This window comes from Falco cherrug, chromosome 14 (assembly GCF_023634085.1).
Source record: "Falco cherrug isolate bFalChe1 chromosome 14, bFalChe1.pri, whole genome shotgun sequence".
NCBI classification, from domain to species: domain Eukaryota; kingdom Metazoa; phylum Chordata; class Aves; order Falconiformes; family Falconidae; genus Falco; species Falco cherrug.
In genome coordinates this window covers 7,226,158-7,250,154 of record NC_073710.1, presented here as the reverse complement: position 1 = coordinate 7,250,154, position 23,997 = coordinate 7,226,158, and the positions used below count along the sequence as shown (strand labels likewise).

At 39.3% G+C, this 23,997-nt stretch overlaps 1 protein-coding gene across 1 annotated transcript; it reads right to left on the bottom strand.

Moving 5' to 3' along the window:
* Positions 1–173: 173 nt before the first annotated feature.
* BRD7 (bromodomain containing 7) lies at positions 174–15,766 on the bottom strand. The gene is made up of 17 exons (XM_055726288.1): positions 15,611–15,766; positions 15,089–15,297; positions 14,190–14,319; positions 13,734–13,791; positions 12,005–12,149; positions 10,529–10,639; positions 9,989–10,173; positions 8,929–9,052; positions 8,208–8,283; positions 7,198–7,305; positions 6,534–6,666; positions 5,501–5,612; positions 4,263–4,307; positions 3,245–3,353; positions 2,957–3,100; positions 1,718–1,861; positions 174–664 (listed from the first exon to the last, which is right to left on the bottom strand). The coding sequence occupies exons 1-17, from the start codon at positions 15,750–15,752 to the stop codon at positions 600–602; spliced, it is 2,040 nt and encodes a 679-aa protein (XP_055582263.1). The 5' UTR covers positions 15,753–15,766; the 3' UTR covers positions 174–599.
* Positions 15,767–23,997: the final 8,231 nt, after the last annotated feature.

Sequence of the window (23,997 nt, the reverse complement as noted above, 5' to 3'; positions counted from 1 at the left end):
TGCTGGCAGCAAGGGGGTTTGTAAGTCTCACCTTATTGTCATGACACATTTCTGAGCTTGCCCTTGAGTTTTAGAACACCATGAGCAGATGGGCTTGTTTCTCTAAGAGGAGATTCATCCACATTCGAAGTCTCCCAAAGCTGATCTTCTGTTAATTCATCAGGCTACACCAGTTTTATTTAAAAAGTTTATTTCTCATCCTCCTAATTGTAACAGCTGCACAGTAACGTTTAGATACTAACAATTTTTGCCCCCACCTGATTCAGATAAAGAGTCTGTACGCTGCTTTTAGAAATTTCTGGTTGAGTCCCTGCACCATATATAGGCACATTTTCACTTACGCTTTGACTTTTTCAGACACTAAACAATCTAGGAAAACTCAAATGCAGAGGTGCTTTAAAAGAATAAGGAGTGGAAAAAGAATAATTTAGTGCATTGATGTAGCAGAAGTTACTCTGATATAAACCATTCCGTTTCAAATTTTAATAAACAAAAGTAGTTTAACACACAATATACACATGTTCAGTGAATGCGCCTTAAGGAAGTTTATCTGGTTCTTAAATAGAATCAAACAAACAGCTGTAAACTTAACCGAAGCTTCAGACTGTGACTGGACCGCACTCGCTCTCAGGGATGGCGACAGTCTTTTTAGGTTCTTGAAAGTCTGAAAGTTTACAACAGATACCAGCTCAATCAGCATACACACCTTGTAAATTACAGAAATGCACATACAATACAGTACTCCTACCATGATTTGCTATTTGTGCAGATAGTCCTGAACATTCTAATGCAGCCCAAGAAAAAAATTTGGTTCTCTTGTGCGGCAGTATGAAGAAGAAAGCGCTCAATAATTTCAAAGTTGAAATTTCTTGAGCAGTTTCCTTGGAAACTTAAGTTCCTTAAGTAATCCTGCCCTTTCCATTAAATAACTCAACTGCAACTTTTTATAAACGACAGATTGAGTAAACTTGTGTGAGTTACAGAAGTCTTACCTGCCTTAAAAACGGGACGAACACAACCTGGGGGTTGCTTTTACAGTTTATGTGCCACAAGGGGGAGATCGGGCTCTGGCACTTAAGACTTTTTTCCACTGACCTGACTCCTTCATCCAGCAAAACCAGTAGTTACTTTTGGCTGGATGCGTTGAGTTGAACTGATGCTGTCAACTCACAAAGCGCTACAGCTGGCCAAACTAAGCAAGAGGAGTGCACAGCCAAAGCCTGGAGAAGAAGGAAGCATGACGCCCTTGTTTAGCAAGTGAGGAATTTTAACTCTTCTCTTGTAACTTCACACTAAATGGAAAAAACTAAAACGGAACAGATTGCCAGGCTTTAAAATGTGGCAGTGCTGTAAGATGAATGGTAAAAAAAATCCTTTAGCAAGCGAGGAACTTTAACTCTTCTCTTGTAACTTCATGCTAAATGGAAAAACTAAAATGGAACGGATTGCCAGGCTTTAAAATCTGGCCGTGCTCTAAGATGAACAGTAAAATAATAACTTTATGTAGTTTAACCAAAGTTTCACATATCCAAAAGATTAATTTTGGACTGAGACCAAACAAAGCAACCTTCCATTTGAAACTGAATTTAGAAAGGGGGAGAAGAACTGAAAGTTGGAACTAAGTTACTGCAAGTTCTACCACAAGCCAGTCTAATGATTTGCACATGTGGTTTTGTTTCAGTTGGACAGACGCTACAAAGCATTTTTGTATACTCACCCTCTGTCAAATCTACCCAGCTGTCTTCTGAATCAGGTAAAGGAACTGAAATTCCCATCGCTTTCCGGATTCCATAGGTACTGACAATATCGCCTGGAGTCACTTGTTGTGCAAGTTCTTTCAAGTTATTGGTTACTCTCTCCGCTAGAAAAGATAAGTGGATGTATTTATATGCCATATAGAGACACAACATCGCTGAAACGAGCCCTTGGCCCTGCGAACAGTCTAACTGAAGTGCAAATGGAACTATGTTCATGTTTCTGCCACAGAAGAGTTTTGTTTTGCCGTGTGCAATCGTGCAAGACACACTGGGAACTATAAAAGCGACTGTTAAGGAGCACAGGAGGAGTGAAACAGCTGCTGACCAAGGCTTGCTGCCATCAGGAAACACCGACAGTTACGGAGCAAGCTCGTGACACCTGGGTGGCACAACGCGGCGGCTGGGAGAGATCTGGCGGCTCCCACGCAGCAGTTGTGTTTGGCTTTCAGGATTCACATTTACTTTTGTACAGAAACTAGAGAGGAGAGGCCGTTCCTGTTGCTACAAATGTGGTCTTCCCCTCTAGAAAAAGGCTCTAAGTACTTAAAACTTTTGAAGGAAGGTAATATTTGATCTGGTTCAGACTTGTATAATAGCAACTTGGTAATATTGGTAATATTTCTCCAGTAACGGGGAATTTATCGTATCATATCGAGGTGGCTATTTCAGACCACGTCTGCTGTAGTGGACACTGCGCAAGTTGGTTCTACTTGCGGCACTGGCACCCCCTGCACAGTCCCACCTTAGCAGGCTGCCCTTGGCACAGGCTGTGCAGCTCACCTGTGGGACAAGAAACTCCGCTCAAATAACTAAAGAATGTATGGCTGGTATTAATTGGTATAATAAAACAAACAGATAACTAGACCAAACCCAGACTACAGCTAGCCTTACAGTAAGAACTTGGTAATGCTTTAACAACCCCTGTTCAAAGACTGTAAAAATTGTGGCATTTTTAATAAAAAATCATGAGCAGAAAGCTCCTACTCAGTTCTAGGGAAGTTTACTAATAAAGAAGAAATGCTTGTAATCAGCGTTCAAGACTTTCATCTGGCTTTACATACAAGAAAAATTAAATTAATCTTCTAGCCTAACAGGGCATGTATTCTGCACTATAACTGTTAAACTTTTGTCGATCTTGGAGTTGATACAAGCTGGGACTTGGTCAGTTCTGCGAGAACAATTAGAAAAAGCGTGTTTACCCAAGTGCATCTCTCTGTAAGATGGACCCAGAAGACAAATCATATTAGGAGGTGGTTTTGTACTTAGTCGTTCATTTTGAGCATCCTGGAGTTCTCTCAGTAGCTTTGTTGTTTCATCAAGTTTCCTCTGGAAGATTTCAGCCTCTGTTTAATGAGGAAAAGAAAGTCCTAATGAGTAAGTATGTTTACTTACGTTATTATATAAAACATGGTAAGGCTGCCTATGCAAAGGGATGAGAAACTGAAAAAATTTCAGCGGTAGAAGTGCAAGTACCAAGAAAAACTCACCCTCAGAATCAAACTCTTCTATAGGCATGCCAAAGTTTGTAACTGCTTTCAGTGCTGTAAGTCTGTCATTGGCAGAGTCCAACCTGGCAGCAACATCAATTTCCATAATCTAAAAAAACCAAACAAAAATAAATATGAAAAAACAGCAGTGAGTAACAGTTTCGGTAATATTTGGGTCAGCCTTGAAACAACAAAATTGTTTGGGGAAAATTAGAGCATAAAGTTAGTTAGGATTATCTGTGAACTTAAAGGGAAAGCCCAAAAGCTACCCTGTGAAACTTCTACTGTTCTGTGGTTACTCAGCTTACTATCCTGTTTCACACTCAAACAGAAAATGGCATCTGCCACAACCACTGACGGCACGCACAAATGGTACGGTAACTCAGGACTAGCATCCTAATTAAAAAAACGATTATCCGAAACATAATTCCTTGAGCTCACCTAAAGCAGAGGTTATCTGCCATCTGAGGCCAAAATTCGAAACGAACCTGGGAAGTGGCCGCAGATGAAGGCTTCAGGAGAGCAGCCCTCTCCTATGCTGCTACCCCTACGCTCTTTCTAATTGAGCAAAGTTTGGGTGGAATGATTTTAGAGATATATTGTATGCCTATAGGGGCACAAGGTATTTGAGAAGACTTCTCAAAGATAACTGTATTGTGTGGTGTTTCACACTCATCACAGGTTCACGTTAAACTGAATCAGAGCAAGATAGGAATAAAACAATCATAGCTGTCAACCAGAAGATCTAACACATGGTTAAACAATCACAAACAAAATTCTTCCAGTTCTCTTGCCATACAGTCTCATTTAAGTCTTAACTTTTTAAACTTTTGTGAGATTCTTACTCTGCAAAGAAAAATGCCTACAAAACAGCATGCCATTTTCACAAGTGACACACTGTGCATTTGCAGCTTGCCAAAGGCTCGATGTAGCTGCACCGGCCTTGCAGGTGTAAGCAGTTTGTAACTGTGCGGTTAGACAGGTTGGTTAGAATAGTTATCTGACAGAAAAATTTTACCATTGCATCGCTTCTCTCACGTGGGCCTTCAGCCTCCTCCAGCGGCTGAACAGAAAAAGGATTTTTAAAGAAGGCATTAAAATTAATCTTTTAAGTTCAATGTAAAAGCTTACAAAACACAGTATTTTCACAGCAAGATAAATATACAATGTCATAACAAGATTCCTCTGTAAACCAAGTTACAGAGCAGATATTTTTTGAGGGCTTTCTGCAGATATTAATGTTTACTAAAAGACATTTTTACAGCATACATTTTATTGCTCTTTGTGAAGCCCACATGCTTTTCCCCTGTGATGTTACACCAGAGTTTATTTACTGGGGGGCAGAAAGAAAAGGAAGGATGATTATTAGAGGCTGAATTGTATTCTGTTCCTATACATCACTGTGTTTCTCTTAACACTTACAACAGTAGCGATTGAACCCTGTAAGTCAGTGTCACTACTGGGTACCAGAAAAGAGCTGAACTTCTAACGCTAAGCAAAGGTCTGAACTGGGGCTAAAGGCTGATCTTTGATCCATGAACTTTTTATAGTATTAATCTAGCTAATACTTGACCCACTCCTAAGAGGCTGTGATCTATTTATTTCAATAGTTTACACTGATGTGAAACTCAAAGCAAGACTTCCAGTTAGCACGAACCGTCTCGTGGAGATTCTCTACTAATTCTTGAATTGACAGTTAAGGTAAAGTCATCCAATCAGCCCCTCTGATTCCAGTTGTGTCTGGCAAACACAGCCACTGAAATCTCCTAAGAATTTGAAAAGTAGCTGTTCAGTATTTTTACGTAGCATATATCTGTGTTTAAAAGCACTGCACTGAGTAAAGGGCAAAACTAGTTACTAACTCTCCTGAACTAAATGGTGACGGCTAGGAACATGATAGACACTTCACGGAAACAAGAAAGCCTGTCCGTGATCACCTCATTTCTAAACAACTGCTTATTGGTATTTTCTTACTGAACAGAACAGAAGCTAGTGCTAATGGAAGTGGGAGAGTAGACAGAGAAAGAATATGTGACTGTCTCTGTCTAGAGTACTTGTTAATTTTCATGTTTCACCAAGTAACGAGTCAGAATAATTCTTTTCCAAAAAATCCATCCACTGGAGACAAAGATAGCCTTCAATTCCAATCTTAGCAGTTAAAAGGGAGCCCAGCAATTGGATCAGCACCACCTTTCTCTAGCTTTATAGATTGTGTGCTAAGACCAAAGACCAGACAGGACACAAATCCACTCTTACCGTTTCTAGTTCTCTGAGAGCTCTAGAATGTCCTCCTTTAGTTAGAACATCAAGCAAACTATCAGCCATTAAGAAAGGATAATCTTGTGATTTCATCAAAAATTCATGAATACTAAAAGATCAAAAGATAGTTAAAGTAACTACTTTCATACCAAACCTTCAACAGAAAAACGTTACATGTAGTCAAACTAGTACGTACAGCATAGAAACACAAAAGGTAGCACAGAATTTGATTTCAATGGCTTGCTTTAACTATCTGTGCCTTTTGTAGCTGAGGAAGCCATTCAGATCCCTAACAGAAACTGAAAAACTGGAAGTATACTGCCTCAGGCGGCTGCATCAAACTGGAAGCAAGCTCACACAGGCACTTAATGTTTGCAATGTGCTTAAATATTCCCACATCTCATACAAACTTATACCACTGTGTATTCTGAGATGTAAGAGTTAAAGTCCTTTTTTTGTCTCAGAAGTTTTTACAATGGAAGTTAAATTACAATTTATGAACCATGTAACAATAAAAGTTAATTATTTTTACCGTAGTCAACAGTATGAAAATCAAACAGTTATACACGCTATTTAAGAATGAAACTGGGAATCGCTACCTCTGGCCTCAGCCCTCCCACTGTGACCATGGTGCTTTGGTCAGCATTTGACACAAGTATCGCCTTGAGCGAGACGCATCTTTAAGTTCATTAACATTAGAAAAATCTGGTTTGTATAAGCATTTGGACCACTCAGCTTTTTTCTGGCTTTGAACACTTAGCCTTCAGAGTTAGTCATAAGTATACTTAAATGTTACGAGTATGTGGTCCTATGTGTCAGTAGCATCAAAATCCTTCAGTCTTGGCTAACCTCACTTTGTGGGCAAATTCTCTTATTACTTTGTTTCTTAAACAAAAAACAAACAAGCCCCAGTAGGCTAGGACAGCAGTGATACCGTTCAACAGCAAAGACAGAGGCTACACTGCAGAGCGTTGCACGTAACTGCTTCTGTACGTGAAAGCAGTAGTATGCATCTTAGTTGTTTGATTACCTGAAAGAGCCGTGATTAGAATCTTCCCCATATGTTGAATAGATTAAGTCAGAATCTTCTTTGCTTATGTTGGCAAATGTAGAATCGTATGTTGGAGCATAGGAACTATAGGGTCCGTAATTCAAGTATGTCACTGATGAATAATAACAGTATTATTACCTCTGATATGCATGTATCAGATGAAAATGAGAAGGGGTTGTAGAACAATCTCCAAAAAGACTTCTAGGAACATATTTCTTATGGTGAAAAGAAACTTTCACAGAGTACCATCTGTTCACACACTAACATGTACAAATGTTTTATTAACAACACTGTATGCCTTAACACAATACAAAAATCCAGTCTGGTGCTGGTAACAGGTACTCAGGCTCCCCACTATGCTCCTTCAAAGCCAGGAAAACCCTTTATTCTATGTGACATAGCTCCTCTTCTCAATATAGATGAACATTTTATTAAATACACCCCCCCTTTTGTATGTGTAAATTAAGCTAGACTTTGTGACTGTGCTGTTGTGTTGCAGACACATGCAATGATGTGCTTTATCATTAAAAAAACAACTTTGTTCCAAACTATTTGTACACTAGTAATGAGATCAACATATTCTGTTTATATAAGGAGGAAGATTTATACTTAAAAAAAGAAAAAAAAAAGAAACAGCACCTACCTGGAGTAACCTTGTTTCTTTTATCTTCTTTGAACCCTTGTAACGTATTAACTCCTGACTGAAGCCTTCCTGCTGTCATGCCCAGCTTTACAGGGCAGTAACCTGGTTCTACAACAGGATATATCAAAATAAAGGAATAATGAAGGCATAGTTAAGTGACATAGGAAGATGTGCAAATGCATTTAATACTCGTAGCCAGAAACTTCAGAATAAACAGGATACAACTCTCAAAAGTATGTTTTCCTCTCCAAATGCTTTATATTAAAGGCTGTAGTCTTAAACGTGAATCCAGACCAAGTAAGTGGTAATCCTAGTTTAAGTATAGAACATTTAACCCAAATGTTAAGTTTTCGCTATCGTTCTTCCTCCTTCATGTCCTCCTATAATAGAGGCTCTATCATTAAAGAGCATCTGATTCTTCACATGAAAGACCACACTATATATTCTCGCTGATGTTTCCTACTGCACAAAGAGGGGAAAGGAAAAAGTCAACTTTTCAGCTTAGTTTCTGTCTATTCTGTACCTAGTCTGTTCAGCTCTGTAATGAGCTGGCAGTTAAAAATGTCAAGCACATGCACTCTTTTAGGTGGTGGCAGTGACATGATGAAATGATTTGGGAAACAGACAGTTCCCAGTGGCCAGCTCTGGAACATCTGTGACTTTTTGGGTCAGCAAACACTGTAGTCGGTACACGGACCAGACTTAAGGGGAGCCCAGGAATTAAATGTGCCCAAGCATATGGCAGGTAGTCTCTCCTCCAATGGCAAACGCTTTCTCTTGCAGCTCCTACAGACAGCTGACACAAAAAGGAGAAGCAACAGCCAGTGGAGGGCTCTGTCCAGCTGCTCCTAACAGCCACAATTAGTCTCCATCTACGTGCTCCCTCAGCTGCAGCTTTTTAAATCCAGATCTTTATCAGACTGCAAAGCAGCATTCGCTGTCTGCCCCAGCAAAAAAGCAGCAGAGCAGGAAGGTGGAAGTGGCTTGTTACCTGAACCATGCCAACTTACCTCCCGCAGTAAGGTCAACTGGATTAAGAAGGCCCAGAGTTGTTGTACCATCTGGTTTTCTTCTTTCAAATTCACACTGAAATAAGATCAGACTATTTAAAGGTATGTATTAGTTGAAATTCATGGTCCTTAAACTAATAAAAACATCTAACGGAACTATCTGTAGGAACCGAAAAGGAATTTGGGAACATCAGTCAGAAGTAAGTCCTGCTCTAACTTTTTGTTTTCACTAGGTAACTTCATTATTGGTATAGGCACAAGGAATTAAGAAATTATGATAAATATTAACATTTCTGCAGATGCTAAGAGATAAAATGTGTAATTCATATAGAAAATTAAAGGGGCACAGTATTACCAAACTGGGTTCCTTCTCCTGTAAAATTAATAACCTTTGTTCAGATACGTGGCTGTTTCAGAACTACAGGGTTTTTTGCAGGTCAGTTTTGAGAGGTATTTTCTTGAGGTTCCTACTATTCATCCTTCTCTACTACTTTATCTAAAATTTCTGAAAACTGAAGCTGAACCTGCTCTGCTGATGCAATTCAGCATGCATTCAACTGAGATGCATTTTTTTTAACATTACAATATTACACAGATGATCAGTCACATGTAAAATGGCGTAAACTGTAGTAAAAGCATACCCTGATTTCAACTGACATAAGATGCTAAAAGTCTGGTTTATGAAAAAGTGAAAGGAGTTACCAAATACACCAAGATTTACCTGGCTGTTTGGAAGTCGTCTTGTTAACTTTCCTCCAGATTCTCTAACAATACGATCAATTTGCTCTTGTTCCCTTTCCAAGCTATTGTTTCGTAATTTGTCTTCAAGTAGATCTTTGTCCTTCCTGTGAATAAAACCCAAATAACTTAGTAACTAGCATAACTGTTAAACAGATACCAATTGGCTAAATATCATGAAAGAATACAGTGAAGGAATGTTTTTGCCAACTACGCAAACTGTTTTTGTAGATGAAACAACTAACAACAACAAAAGCAAGCCATTCAATATGACTATTTAACACAGCTGGAAAAAATACGCAACAAAGATTTGTTATCAGCAAATGCTTTTTTACGTTAGTAACTGTAAAGGTGTCTGTGTTTAGCTTACTCCAGCCATACTGATGTCCTAGTTTAGCATGTTGCCAGATTTTGTCATCACTCCCACAAAACCAACAAGGTTATTTTTTTATAAAATTAATTAGATACTCTGAATTTTATTATCTGTATTTTCAAATCTGTGAAAATAAAGAGTATCTAATTAATTTTACAAAAAAAAAGGCGCTAGTATTTCCAAACACTGAAAGGGGTATCTCTAGATATTAAAAGATATTTCAGGAAGTAAATGTTCTGTAATTCTGCATTTACCTGTTTCAAATACTATTTATATATATATATATATATATGTAAGGCAAGCTTGAAATCGGCTATATAGTTATTTGCACTAAAATATTTCAAATGTCATGTTTGCAAGCTTTCTCCAAAACAACACTACTTCTGTGAAACAGACACTAAAATAGAAAATAATTGAATGAATGCAGTTGATGAGCAGTACAGGGGTCCCTACATTAAAAAAGAAAAGATGGTATCATAAAAGACTCTAACCTTCAGTTATTTTTGGGATATGAGGACAACTATATAAATATTGCCCCCCTAAGATGAAGTCCTATTGTATATGCAGTACCAGAAAGAAAGAAACCCACATTCACTGGTCCCTAAAAGTCATCTTGTTTCAGTAGCATTAAAGGGTTTATCCTAGAATTGTTACTGAGATAATACTTCACTTTTTGTGTTCCTTGCTAGGTGTTTTGAATGCTTTGGTGTCACCATCCACAGGTTCTCCTTTGTCTTTCCCAGGACCATTTTCATCTTCCCCAGTTGGCTGTAGTTCTGTCTTGTCCTTCTGCTTCCTTGTCTTCTGCAGGTCAGCCATGAATTCTATACTTTGTTTCAGGCTCTGAATCCTCTCCTAAAAAACACCCACCAGATTCCTTTTATTTGCTACTTCAATTAATCTTTTTGTAACCCACCCACAGAGGATGATTTTATTTCAATTCTTTCTTCCTTATACTAGCAAGTATAAGGGCAGTTTAGAAAATGAAATATTAAATGCAAGTATTTCTTCAGTAAGCAATCTGGTAGCAGCATAAAAGCATAAGCCTTAAAACAACATACTATTTGAATTCTAATATGCAAGCATTTAACAAATATTAGGCAAGTTTTTATTAATTTTCATGAGATACCTGTAAGAAAAGTAAAATTAAAAGGGGGATCAAAAAGGAAGCAGCATATTTTTTTATATTTTGGCTTGTATTTTCTATTACCTGACTAAGTATCTTCATCCCTGAGTGCAGCAGTTTTTTCGCAGCTTTGTAGTAAATTGTGTCTGGTTTGTTGTAAATCATTGCATTAGTACACATCAGTTTGAAGTTATCCTGTGCAGACATTAATAGTATTGGAATAAAAGTTAAGATTTTATAGCATACTGTATTAAAACCCTTGCTGCAAATGCAGTGTCTTGAGCTTTAGGAAAGAAGAACTTCAAAGAACATTTTGAATTAATGAATTTAAGAAATCTAATTAAAAATTTAAACCGAAGTATGTAAATTAGATTCAAGTCTAAAAACTAGCACTCCAATAAACACCCTGAAAGTATTCTTAATGTTCAGTATTGTTTGTAGTTTTTAAGGTTTTAATGGAAGTTCTCTTAGCTAAAATTACCCACTTCCTTCTCTGAGCAATCAGTAGTCATCAAAAGAAAAACAAAGTAAAGCAACATAAAAAACCCAATACAACCAACTTTAAAAACAGAAAAGCTGCTATTCAAAGTTAAATCATTATAAGAAATACGTCAAAGTTTCAGTTGCAATGAAGAAGAGAAACGTATGCTTCTTTGATGTTTGTTTCTTGAATGACTGACCTAGAAACTTCACTTCTATACTCACTGATAAAACATATCTACCTGTTGAGGCTCTGCACATTCTCAGCTATTTACAAAGACAAAAAGTTGAAATGAAAAACTAACCTAAAACAGCTGAAACAACGGGAAGTATTTGGTCTTCCTAAGTTTTGGAGCTCTCAAGAAGAATGTGCAATAAAATACAACCAATACTATTGACTAACATCTGCCTAGGTTCAACTGTTACTTACACACAAATTGCATTTCCCACATCTTCACCTAGCCCAGTAAAGAACTAGAAAATATTTCTGCTGAATAAAACAAAACAGAACAAGCCTACGCTCAGCTGTTAAAAGCTTTAAAACTGGCCCTTGAATCCACTAGAAGACACACTACAGCACAGGGTTAAGTGGCTGCTGCCAACAGGACGGAGTTCCTTTTGCCTCCACTAGTTGTGGACCTACGTGACTAGATAAGCCTGGCTAGCACACAGGTGACAGGAGGCAAACGATGTAGTAACAGACACGCAAAGCAAATAAATTCATCAGACCCCTTGTTTCTTTGAGAAGCAATACATAAAAAAAAAAAAGCGCGCTGTCTGACAGAAATGCTAACATTTTCATTCTTACGATCCAAAATGATATGCTGAAGGACAAACTGACAGGTTCTATTTAATCCTGCATAAAACCTGAAACTATTCATATCTTCCTGAGATGCCTGTTTACAAACCAGAAGTGTTTTCTTTTTCACTTCCAGAGCCTATCTGCTCACAAAAAAATCAATGTTTCGTCAGGCAGAAGGACTGCTTCTTTTAGCATCTTCATATTCTCATAAAATACCAGAGTTCAAGTCAACTGAGCGTAATATGTCTCTGTAGTCAAAATAAAATTTACAGAATCACCTTTAGTTCTTCTATGGACTGGTACCCGTTGTTCTTGATCTTCTCTTTCATGGTACTAAAATCCATTGGGTTTTTAATGATCATGGAATAGCCAGGGGCAATAAAGTCAGTCACAGGAAATGAAAAGAAAGAACTTGGATCCTTTCTGTTGAGAAATGAAAAGACAGTTTTTTATGTTTCAACTTATAACAAAGAAATATTGAGCTTGGAATTAAATAGAAAGAAAAGGACTAAGCTGAAAAGGAATCAAAACCATAAAGCTAGAAATGGCTTGTGTCAGCGTAATCTTTCACTTCTGAATGTTAAAAAGATCCCATACACAAACCAACATACCAGAAAAGTGCTACAAACATATTTTAGAAGTTAGTTTTACATTTTGATAAGTACCTGTGTTCCCAAAAAGATTAAAAAAGAAGCCATCCTTTTTTTAGATTTTTGGCTGTTCAAAAAATGCGTTTATATTATAATTAAGTAATTGAAAAATAAAGGGAACAAGTGAGGTAAGAATGCCTACTTGTAATTCATCGTTGACTCTGAAATTAACAGAAGGGAAAGCTTAGGGCTAAAAGCTGTGATAGAACATGTGTATTTATGACTGTTAATTTTCAGGTTACATAATGTTAATAGTTTTTTAGATTAAAATTTCATAAGACTTTTGGTGAACTCTGATGTTCCTGGGTGCTTCTAACAGCACTAAAATCAAATGGAGTTGGTTGGTATTATTTCTTTAGGCTCAGGCTTAGCTGATAAACTGGCAAGCGTCTCTCCTCCAGAGCCACGTTTTTCGCTGAACCCTGCAGCATGAGGCTTGCCTCCTACGCCCACACTGACGCTACACACACTGGTGAGACCCCTGGCATTTCAGGCCTTCTTCCCGAGGCTTACGTATGACTTACAGATTTCTGCTCCAAGTTGCTACAGAACAGTGAAGAGCATTTTGTCATGCATACTGCAGAAGCACACCGTGCAAGATATTCTACAATGCCTGTGGAACACTTGTAAAATAGCTTCCAACTGAGAAACAGGATTCAAAACCAGAAGTGGCTGCTCCTTTCTGTATGCATGGAAAGGTAGCCAAAACAAGAGCAGGCACTTTTTGGTAGCTGGTTGTTAGTTTCTGGAAACTGACACCAAGGTCTTGAAAATTTCAGGTTAAGAGGAAACTCGGGAACAAAGTTTTCAAGCTTAATCTGGTGAGACAGGTAAAGGGAAAGATCTTTTGATCACTCTGGTAGAAGTCATATGTTCTTAAAGTCAAGAAAGAGTATCTTAAACCACAGACTACTTGAAAGAACTGCAAATTCAGCAAATCTGATTGTTTTACTCAAGACATTTGCTTAATGTCACAGTAAGAAAACATGGTTTAAGTTTTCAAGTGTGTACTTCTTTTTTATAGTAAATAATGCTAAAAATAGGAGAAGTCAACGTAAAAGCAGTTTTGGCAAGTTCATTACAAACTCTTGTGCCTCTCTGAAGAGAGGTTCATAAAAGAAAGCATTACATTATTGGAAAATTGTCCTATTTCTGCTAGTTTTTTTAAAAGTTCTTCAAACTGGAGGTGTTTACATGAAGCCTAAAACTAATGAGTTGTAAGTATGCACTCTTAAACTAGTACTTAAATACCTAACACAGCCCTGTTAGCAATCAGACCCTTGCTCAGGTTTTTATATGCCTCTTCCCTTACTGTATGTTACTTTCACTTCATAGCTCTGAAGGCACAGACATTTACCTCTGTAGCTGTCTCATGAGCTGATTCAGGGCTTCCTGGAGTGGGGTCTGCTCCACCTCTAGACCAAAAAGAAGTGGGGGGGGGGGGGGGAGAAAGGCTGTGACACTGAACTGACTGCAACAGGTACTAAACTTCCAAGATATTAGAAATCAACAAAACCAATGCAACTTGAGAATTCATTGCAAATTAAAAGAATACAGTGGCAAACCACAAAAACATATATAGGCGACCTACTTTTCTCGCTGGTCTTACTTGAAATTCTGCACACTGTGACATAGGTACCAGATACCATTCCGCAAAAGAAGTATACAGTACCAATAATTTAACATTTTTGTATGATGGGGAAAAACACAGAGATATCAAAAAAAATGTCAAGTCACTTGCGACAGAGCAATAAAATGTGAGTCAGTTCAAGAAAACTGCAATCAGCAAAAGAATTTTTACTTTTTTTCGTACCTTCCTGTTTTGATAAAGTACTTGTCAATGGTTTCTCTGGTGGCAACTCCAATCTGATGGGGGTCTGACATTTCATTTCCTGTTCTCCCTCACTGTCTGCATGGTCTCGATCTCGTTTCTTTTTATCCTCCTAGAAAGAAGATTATTATAAAAACCTGAGAGAATCTGAAAAACCAGCATTAATACCATACAATGCCATATGAATTTTTGAAAACAACCTCACACAGTTTAAAAACAACTAACAGTTTGTAAGTCTTCACAAACCCTCTATTCTTTATGTACTGTCTCCATCTGCTGGACAATAAAGTAGCTCAGCTATACCATGCAATGCATCACAATTATTTTTTTTTAAAATGTGACAGCCACTTATAGCATGACAGGAACAATCCTGCAGTATTCTCTGCACAGAGAATTGTCTCCAGCAAAGCCCCTAAGATGATTTTTGAAGGTTTTAAAAAAACTAGTAAGAAATAGTCAGGACATTAAAAACACAGATGTACACATAATGCTCCAAATACATGTGCTATAATTACTTATCACATTAAAAACTCTGAGAGGGAAATACATTTTCTTCCTCGTATTAATTAAGAACTTGTAAAGACTTCATTCTGTTTTATATAAATGGATTTATTTAGACACAGAATCCTCCCCGCCTTTTTAGTTTTCTGTGATCTTATACTCGCCAATTTTTTTTTGAAAGATAAGAAATTTCAGATTAATTTACTCATCTTTTTCTAATAAAAGTATCTAGAGAAAAGGGATCAGCAAAACTAATACAGCGAGTTAGAATGTATTCCAATTTAAGGATACAAGTTATTGTCGTATCTCCTCATCTTTTGAAAGCTGAAGCATATATATATTTTTTTAATTCCCTAAAATGCACTAGCATGAATACATACCTTAACTTTTCTCTTTCTTTTCTCCTTTTCTTCTCCAGGAACTTGTTTTTCTCCTTTCTTTCTCTTCTTCCTTTTTCTGTCCTTGTGTTTTTCATGTTCAGATTTGTCATCATACAGGCTGGAATCCAGCCCTGCATTGCCAGTAGACAGTTCAGCGACTTCACTTCCTCCGACTTTCAGCACCAGCTTCAGCGGCTTTTCCACATATTCTTAAAAGAGCAGAGACGCCCCGTGAGTACCGCAGAGAACATACTCTCGTACCCGGCCTGAGTAACCCTGCCTCAGAAGCCTTCCACCAGATCTCATTTTCTTCCCAGACCCTGCGGCGGCTCCTGCCTCCCCCGCGAACAGCTGCGGGGCCGCCGGGCCTCACCCCGCCGCCTCCCCGCCCCGGGCTCACCGGCGGCACGAAGGCCGCTCCCCGCGCCCGCCGGCCCTGCGCGGCCCCGGCCTCACCCCCCGCCTTCACACCGCCTGGGCCCGGGCCCGCTGTGGGGCCTTCCTGCCCACCCACCCACCCACCCTCGTAGGGGTGCTTGTCCGACTTGTGCTTCTTGTGCTTCTTCCCCATGGCGGCGGCCGCCGGCGTAGGCCGCGCTGTTGTCGCGGAGACCAGCCCCACCGACGCGCACCCCAGAAGACGGGGAAGATGACGACTGCCCATCGCCCCCTGGCGGCCCGGAGGTACGGCGGCCCGCGCTGCAGCCGGCGCAGGCGCAGAGCCGGCCGCGGGCGGCAGTCGGTTGGCTTGGTCGGGGCGGCTGCTGCCGTGAGCAGCTCGCTCCGCCGCGCCCGGCCCCGCTCGGCCCGAGGCGGCGAGTGTCCGCCCAGCCCCGTGCCTCAGGCAGCGTGGCCTCTGCACGGTCCCCACGGCCTGCCGCGCGCCGCCCCCTCACGGCTTCCCGCGCTGCCCCTCAGCCTGCCGCGCTGTCCCCTCAGCCTCCCTCGATGTCCTCTCAGCCTGCCGCGCTGTCCCTCACAGCCTGCCGCGCTGTCCCTCACAGCCTGCCGCGCTGTCCCCTCAGCCTGCCGCGCTGTCCCTCACAGCCTGCCGCGCTGTCCCTCCCAGCCTGCCGCGCTGTCCCTCACAGCCTGCCGCGCTGTCCCTCACAGCCTGCCGCGCTGTCCCTCACAGCCTGCCGCGCTGTCCCCTCAGCCTGCCGCGCTGTCCCCTCAGCCTCCCTCGATGTCCCCTCAGCCTCCCTCGATGTCCCCTCAGCCTGCCGCGCTGTCCCTCACAGCCTGCCGCGCTGTCCCCTCAGCCTCGCCCGATGTCCCCTCAGCCTGCGGCGCCCCCTCCCCTCACGAAGCACTTTACGTTGCCTGACCCGCAACGTAAAGCGGCCCGCGAGGGCTGCCTGCTCCCCGCTGCCCGCTCCCCGGCCGTGGCGTGGGGCTGTGAGCCGGCCGCTGCCGCCCGGTGGGGCCATGCAGAGCTCCAGCTTGTGGCAGAGCCTCGGTGCGGGATAACGGCCACTAGTAGTGGCCCGCTAGTCCCGGAGTCTGGGAACCTCTGCCCAGATTTGTGCCAGCGAGAAGAGCAGAGGCCGTACCTGCCTGAGGAAGGGCAGACGCTTTGCGGAGCAGTGCTGAGGTCTGTACCGATCGAAGGGACGGGTCTCTCCTGTGCCCTGGCAGAAAGCAGCGATGGTTGTCCCGTGCAGGCTGGGACAGGCTCAGCCTTACAGACTGAGTGCCTAAACTTGCTAGCCGCTTTTGAAATAAAATCCTTTATACTCAAGCTATAAATTTAAGGAAAACACAAGTGTATTGTCCCTTACAGGTTAAAAATAACTTAGAAATTAGGACCTCCTAGAAATGGTGGGAGTCAACACATTTGCTTGGCAGTACTTCCCAAAGCAATCAAATGTTTTTCAAAATTAAATATAACACTGATTATACATCTTTAAAACTTAGTAGTGAATTCACTGGTATCTCACAACTGCAGTCCTTGCTGTTTCAACAAGGGCTGCTGTAGCTGTGTGGGTATTGTTTTCTGCTAACAGCTATTCTGTAACACGTCTTTAAATTTCACTTCTCTGAAGTCTGGAGTGCAAAGATAAATCGGGTCTATTTCAAAAAGAGAAGCTTTAATTTTATTCCCACACAACAGTCCTGTACGTACTGCTCCAGTTTATTGAATCCTAGGTGATATTTTTTAGCCAAAGAAAGTAATAGCTGTTAATTAGCAATTTACGATGTGTGTGGCTGTACATCTACACAAGGTTTATTTTGAAAGCTTGAGAAGTTAGAGAAAATCTGTTGTCCATTCAGTCACTGGGAATTTAATCAGAAATGACAGCTTTGTTTTGCATTTTACTGGTTAGATTTACTGTCATTTGGTAACCTACTCAGAGAATTGTGTGGGTGGTGCTCTGGAATAAACCACAACTTTCCTGCTTGATCTTACTCCAGTAGTTTGAAATTCAGCTATTATAGACACAGTTGTTTTTCTAATTCACATCTGGTTCCTTTAATACTCTTATTACATATGCAGTGAATGTTCTTAAGCATACTTCAGTGAGAGGTAGAGGGCTTTTGCTTGGGATGTGGCCACATGTAGAAAATACAAGACTAGTAAATATTTAAAGGACATGTTTTATAGAATGAAAAAAAAAGTTGCTATATCCTCTATTCCCACAAGAGGACTGGCAGACTTTCCAAGTTTTTTTCTTTTAAATGTTATATGGCAAGACCATTTGTTCAACTGTTACTCTGAAATTTCCTGACTAATCTCATTCTGAATTTAATGAAATTTGAGAGACTTATACACAGAAAAGTAATGTGCCAGTATTGAGAGCTGCCCTTTCTAGGTGTCTCGTTCAATAATATTCCCTGGATCACAGAAAGATAACTGTTAGCTCACATACACATACCTAGAATACACATCAGGTTTGCCCTCCTCATCTCTGGCTCTTCTTTTGAATTAAAAGATCAGTATTCCTTTCCTGTCAAAAACACTTGTGCAGCCATTCAAAGCACTGTCAGCTTGGGCAGGCTTGGAGAGAGAAGGTGCTGCCTGCCATGTTGGTTCTTGTCATTTCCCTGAGAAATGAGCCTGTGTTCCTTTGTACTCAACTGGTTCCACTGTTGCCTGTAGTGTAGAGGAAAACCAAAAGAATCTTACCCCTGCCTCCTCTTCCCAGACATTATGTCCTCTCAGCCCTGATCAGGGGTAGTCCTTCCATTTTCAGGGGAATTCAGTTGTGCAAAGAGGAAAGATGGAAGTCCTGAACGTCTTGCAAATCAACAAGGAGGCTGGATGCGACTTGGAACATCTGTCATTCCCATATTTGGAAAGTAATTTATTATATCACCATAAAAAAAACCCTTACTATGACCTCCTATTTGTGGAAACGTTTTTTCATATTTTCAAATAAGATGTTATTTTTCAACAACAAATGACAGACATTGTTTACAAATTATACTTTTGCCCAGTGAAAGCTGGTGGGTTTGAAAGCTGACTCAAGATCACTAAAGCTTTGCCAGTACAATGTATGCCTGGTGCCATAGCAGAAGAGCTGTCAGTGTAGACAGAGCTATGGAAGGCTGAATGTTTCTTTCAGATTTATTGCAAGTCTCACACTGTTTAATGTTTTGCCAAAATCCTATCTACTGGAATTATGTGCTTACCTGTAATTTTAAATTTTAATTAAAATAAAATATCTTACATGCTTTTATTATAGAAACAAGACTTGGAAATATAGTGTAGGCAAACCCTAGAAACTTGGAAAACAAATAAAACCCCCACATTCAAATAATCTACGTTTTACACTGTTTAAGCCAATCTGATGATTTCCTTGGAAAATTGACTCTCAGACTTTTGGATTCTTCTGATGACTTCTATTTGATACTTCTATGACATCTGTTAGTCATATTCTAGATTTCATGATTTGGACCCAAATTGGCATGCAACACACATTTAAAAATTCTGGTTTTGTAATGCTTCCTGAATGTGCTTTTCTTCTGCTTTAAATTGCTATGGCTAGGAAAACAATTTCAAAGCTTTCACAAGCTTAAAATTGGCTGTTTTGTTTTTTTTTTTTTTTCCTGTGCATGACAATCCCAAGATTTAATCCCTACACAGAAATAGTACATCATATATATAGTGTAGGATCTTCTATGGCATCGTTATCATGTGAATTGGAAGTAACTGTACTTGAGGGGTGGAGCATTTCATATTATTATACCATACTTTTTTCTTTTTTTGTCCTTTTTCCTCTTTCTTTGCCTCTTCCTTTTCCTTTAACTTAAATCACAGTGGAAAAGAGAACTTGTAGCTATCTGCTGTACAGTCTGCAGATGACTGTAGCAGAAACTTTTTTTCTTTTAGCCTTGTAATTAAAATCACACAGTGGGATTTGTTTTCCACTGGACTTTTGTTGAAGGGCTTTCACTTTATTCCTAACAAACTGTTTTTAACAGACAAGGTATTTGATGTCAAATGTTTTGTTTCTTTTCCTTTTCTTCAAAAAAAGTTTTCTTGGTATATATTTGTACTGAAACAGACAAATTTGAACAAGATTGAGGGCAGTTGTTGGTGGGTTTATTGTATAGGGTTTTTAAAAGCTGTTTCATGAAGCATGTGTTTTGATTACAAACACAGCAAGACCCTCTACAATGTATTAGATTACTGGAGTGTTCAGATTTCTTTTCTTTCAGCAGTCTTGGACTCAAGCTGGAAAATAAAAACTTACCTGAAGTTTCTTTATTGCTATTAAAAATTGTATAACTTTTCTGCATGCCATCTCATTATTTTCTGTTTGTGTTGAAGTTGGGGGGTCTTCCATAAATAGCCTTTAACATGGAGTAAATTAGCTGCTGGTCATTTTAAGATTTTTTGCATGATGTATGTTATGTACTGCTACTGAGTCTACTGCATCATCATTTAATTATAACATTCTTCACTTGTATGCAGAATTACCTAGGGAACTATGTAAGAAGTGTTATATAGAAAATTTCTCTATAAGTATCATACAGTAAGTTTCTGTGTAAGAAGTATCATGGAAACAATATAATGCAGCTTCTAAAAAACAACTTTCCAGATAACAAAATCAGATTTTAAAAAAAGAAGCTATTCAATATTGATACTCCATACCAATAGGTATTTCTTTCAGATTAATGTGCAATGTGGCCTTATAGCAGGATTAAATAATAGATGAGAGGTCTTCTGTTTCTTCAAAGGTTACTGAAATGTTTGTTCAGTTTGAAGAACTTGGTTTGGGGAGTTGATAAAAATTATCACTTCTTACATGCAACTTCTTGAAGTAAATGCATCCTTCTTACATGATTTGCTTTTTGAGCAAAATATACTCTTTGGCTGAGGGAATGCAAATAGAGAAGCTTCTATTAATTACAAAGAAAAAGGCAATATTACTTTGGACCTCAAAATATTATGTTGTCACCTAGGAAAGTTATCAGCTTTTGCTGTCATTTGGTCTACATGTAGCTTTGCAACATGTAGATCTCCATGTCAGCTGAAGATGTATGATTTTTGCTAATGCAATAAAAAGGGTAGAATGCTTACTGTGACTGCAAGTTGAAGGGCATGAAGTGTGCACGTTTTGCTAATGTGAACAGAGATATTTTAGATGTCAGCTGAATGGATTCTAGAATTGCATCACAGAGTAAGAAGGAAATTTGTTGCAGCTTATGTACACAAAAAAACAGAGCTGGAGTAGGATAAGAACCTCTGTGTCAACAGTTTCTTCTGAGCAGTTGCTTTGAAAGCTCTTACCTGTGCTCTTTGAAATACTTTCCGTTAGCAACCAAATAGCTGGCAGTAACTGTCAGCATACAAAGACCCGATTCAGGTCGTCTTGTTTCCATGTATGATATTATTCAGCAAAAGTCTGGGCTTAAATTCTAATATGCCATTTGTAAGCCTATGAAGAGTTTTATCACTGTCTGGTATTAGAAGTGCAAGGTCTCATTCTTCGTGTTGAATTGCAGGATTAATAATTTCGGTTCACTGTGTATTTTCTGAGGATCATGTTCCCCATCTTAATCAGTGTCAAGTTTCTATAGCAACTAGCATTTAAGAGTGAGAGACAATAATGTGTGTTGTTATCACCGCTAGCCACTAAGAAAACTGAATAAAATGTTTGAAAATAGATGTCCAGGTATTTTCACATGTACCTTCTTCTGTCTCTTGAAGAACTTGGATCGAGACCTGTGGATAGTGTAAAATCATATTAGTGTCTATTCATTTAACTGGACATCAAATAATGTACTTATTTAAATTGGTCATAGTTTTTTTCCAAACAATTGAGCAAAGAAGGATGTAATAAGCACAGTCATTTGTGGGGTTGTCTTTAATCAGTATGTATATAGCATAACCATTATAATTTAATGTGTTAACAGAAATACAAAAACCTTTGTGGAACCCTGTTGCTTTAATCACTAGTGTAGTCCAGGAGGAAAAGGCAGATCCTGCTGACAGCAGAAAGATGTAGAGACCACTGCAAAGCACAGGAGGCAAGTGCACTGAAGTCTTCGAAAGAAGATTTCCATGAGTGTACAAGCATGTAGAAGCTTGGGATGCTAAAGTCACTGGGAGCTTTTCATAAGCAGGTTTCATTTGTGGTCAATGACACACAGAAACATTGGGATAAACAGTTTTTGTGACACATTAATTTAAAACCTGTATTTTAAACTAGCATACCTTTCTAAACATATCCAAACACAATGGCTGAGGTAAAGAATGTAGTCAATATTTTATTGATTCGTTATCGATATGACTTTTAATCAGTTGCTCATTAGCTGAAAGATTCAATATGACTATTGCTGTGATTCTGTGAGTATTAAAGGGACACTGTCATTTTCCATGTCCTAACATATGTCCTAACAAAATCTTGTGTGGCAGTTGGAAGTTTTTCCCTTAGTTTCAATAGACCATCTCATCATTATGGTGCATTTTCTCTTTTTTACTTTAGCACTGAAGTGCGACATATTGTGAGGGTGGTAAGTCCCACCTGGAGACACATTTTAAATTATTAATGGTGAAGAAATGCCACTTTACTTTGTCTAAGAAAAGTAATCCCAGTTCATTTACTTATGATAATAGGCAAATCTGTTTCTACCCCAAGATCCTTAAGACTATAATAAACTTTACAGTAAGATTGTAAATAGATCATAACTATGGATGGTTACCTTATTGTCCATAGAACAGTCATATTGACCATGCTGTTAGATGTGTGTCTTTGTATAGGTTTGTGTTTTGTAAATATCTTTCCTGTGACCTTGTCCAAATCCTGTGGGCACGTCTTTTAATAACTTTGTTTTGAAGTAGTTTTATGCACCTGAAGAAACACCTTGTTGCACACCTCTGAACTAAAATAGCAAAATTTCTGCTAGGCATGCATGAAATTGCATGAAATTTAAACATTTATGACCTTGGTTCTTGGCTGCTATTGCTGCACAGGTTGGGAAAATTAAACAGGATTCAGCTGGGTCCACATAACTTCCCTCTAGAGTGGAGGTGGATGGACAAATGGGATTTGTCCACTGTCCTTGCTTTGCCCTAGTCTAGTGGAGGATTTGGAGCAAAAGAAGGGAGAAACCTGAACAGCAAACAGGTTGGAACTGAAGCCTGCCTTCCCAGTTGTAGCAGGCAATTTCCTTAGGGAGCAGAGATGTTACTGGCAGAGGCCATTCTTCAATGCAGGGTATTGTCTTCTGTGGTGACTTGTTCCAGCCCTGCCTGTTTTATCTTCATTCCCATTTAGCTAGTCCTTTCTGAACGCAAATCACACTTGTATACCTGAGTGGCTATAGTTGTAATCTGCATCCCATCGTGTTGTTTACTTCTTCTTATATTCCTCTTCTTGAAGCTTACTCTGAGCTATTTAGAGCAGCAGCTCTAAATCATTGAGTGGACTTCCTGGAACAAATAAGGAACAGAAGGTTCCCTCTGTGATTGCTGCATATGCTTGTAGCCACGTAGCAGGGAAATAGCTCTGCTTCTGTGCATGTGTAGCTCACATCTATGTGACTGCTGTATGCAAGCTGGCTACTGTGTTTCTACAGTGCTTGAAACAAGGTCCAAAGTTTTGCTTAGCATTTGCTATAATTGTGTTGAAAGAAGTGTGTCTCAGGCTTGGAGGAGTAATTAACTCTTAATAATATTATCTCAGTAAGGTAACTGAAGGAATACATTATTTTAACATAAAAATTCTAGCTCAGCATTGTCTAAATGGTGAGCTGATAGTTGTCTAAATATGGAGCAGATGGCAAGATAAAGCCATGACGTTTTGTAGCAGTTTAAGATTGGCCATTGAAAATGAGGATGGAAAGTTTGAGCCCTAGTTTTAACTGATGGGTGCAACCTAATATTTTTGGAGATGTAACCAAATTATATTTTATATTGATTCTGAGTCTGATCCTGTTGCCCTCACTCATGGGTGTAACCCTGCTCAATTCAAATACCTGAAAGCTTTTTAAGATATTACAAGCCCATTCTGAATTTCCTTGATTCACTTGCTTGGGAAGGCTTTACTTGAAGTCCTAAACCATTTTTTTTCCTCCAGTATATATTTTAATTACTTAGGTCATATTTTAAATTTAATGAACTATCTGAAAATGCCTGTGTTCATAGCAGACACATCAAAATACTCCATTAGACTCATGTATCACTCAAATAAAGGTGATGAGCCTTTTACTAGTAAGTTTTAAGTTGCTGTAAGAGGATAAACAGATAATAAAATTTACACTTGTGTTAAATCTGCACTTGCAAGTTATAATAGGAGAAAGTTTAATACAAGTGTCTAGCTGAATCTCTCAGATTATGCTCCAGTTAATCTTTTATTTTAGGTAGCAATTCAGCTTTTAAATTTTCTTTTCTTTTGTGTAGTGGTGTCTCTAGAGGCAACGTAGTGAACAGAAAAAGATAAGAACATTAGGCCACTTGG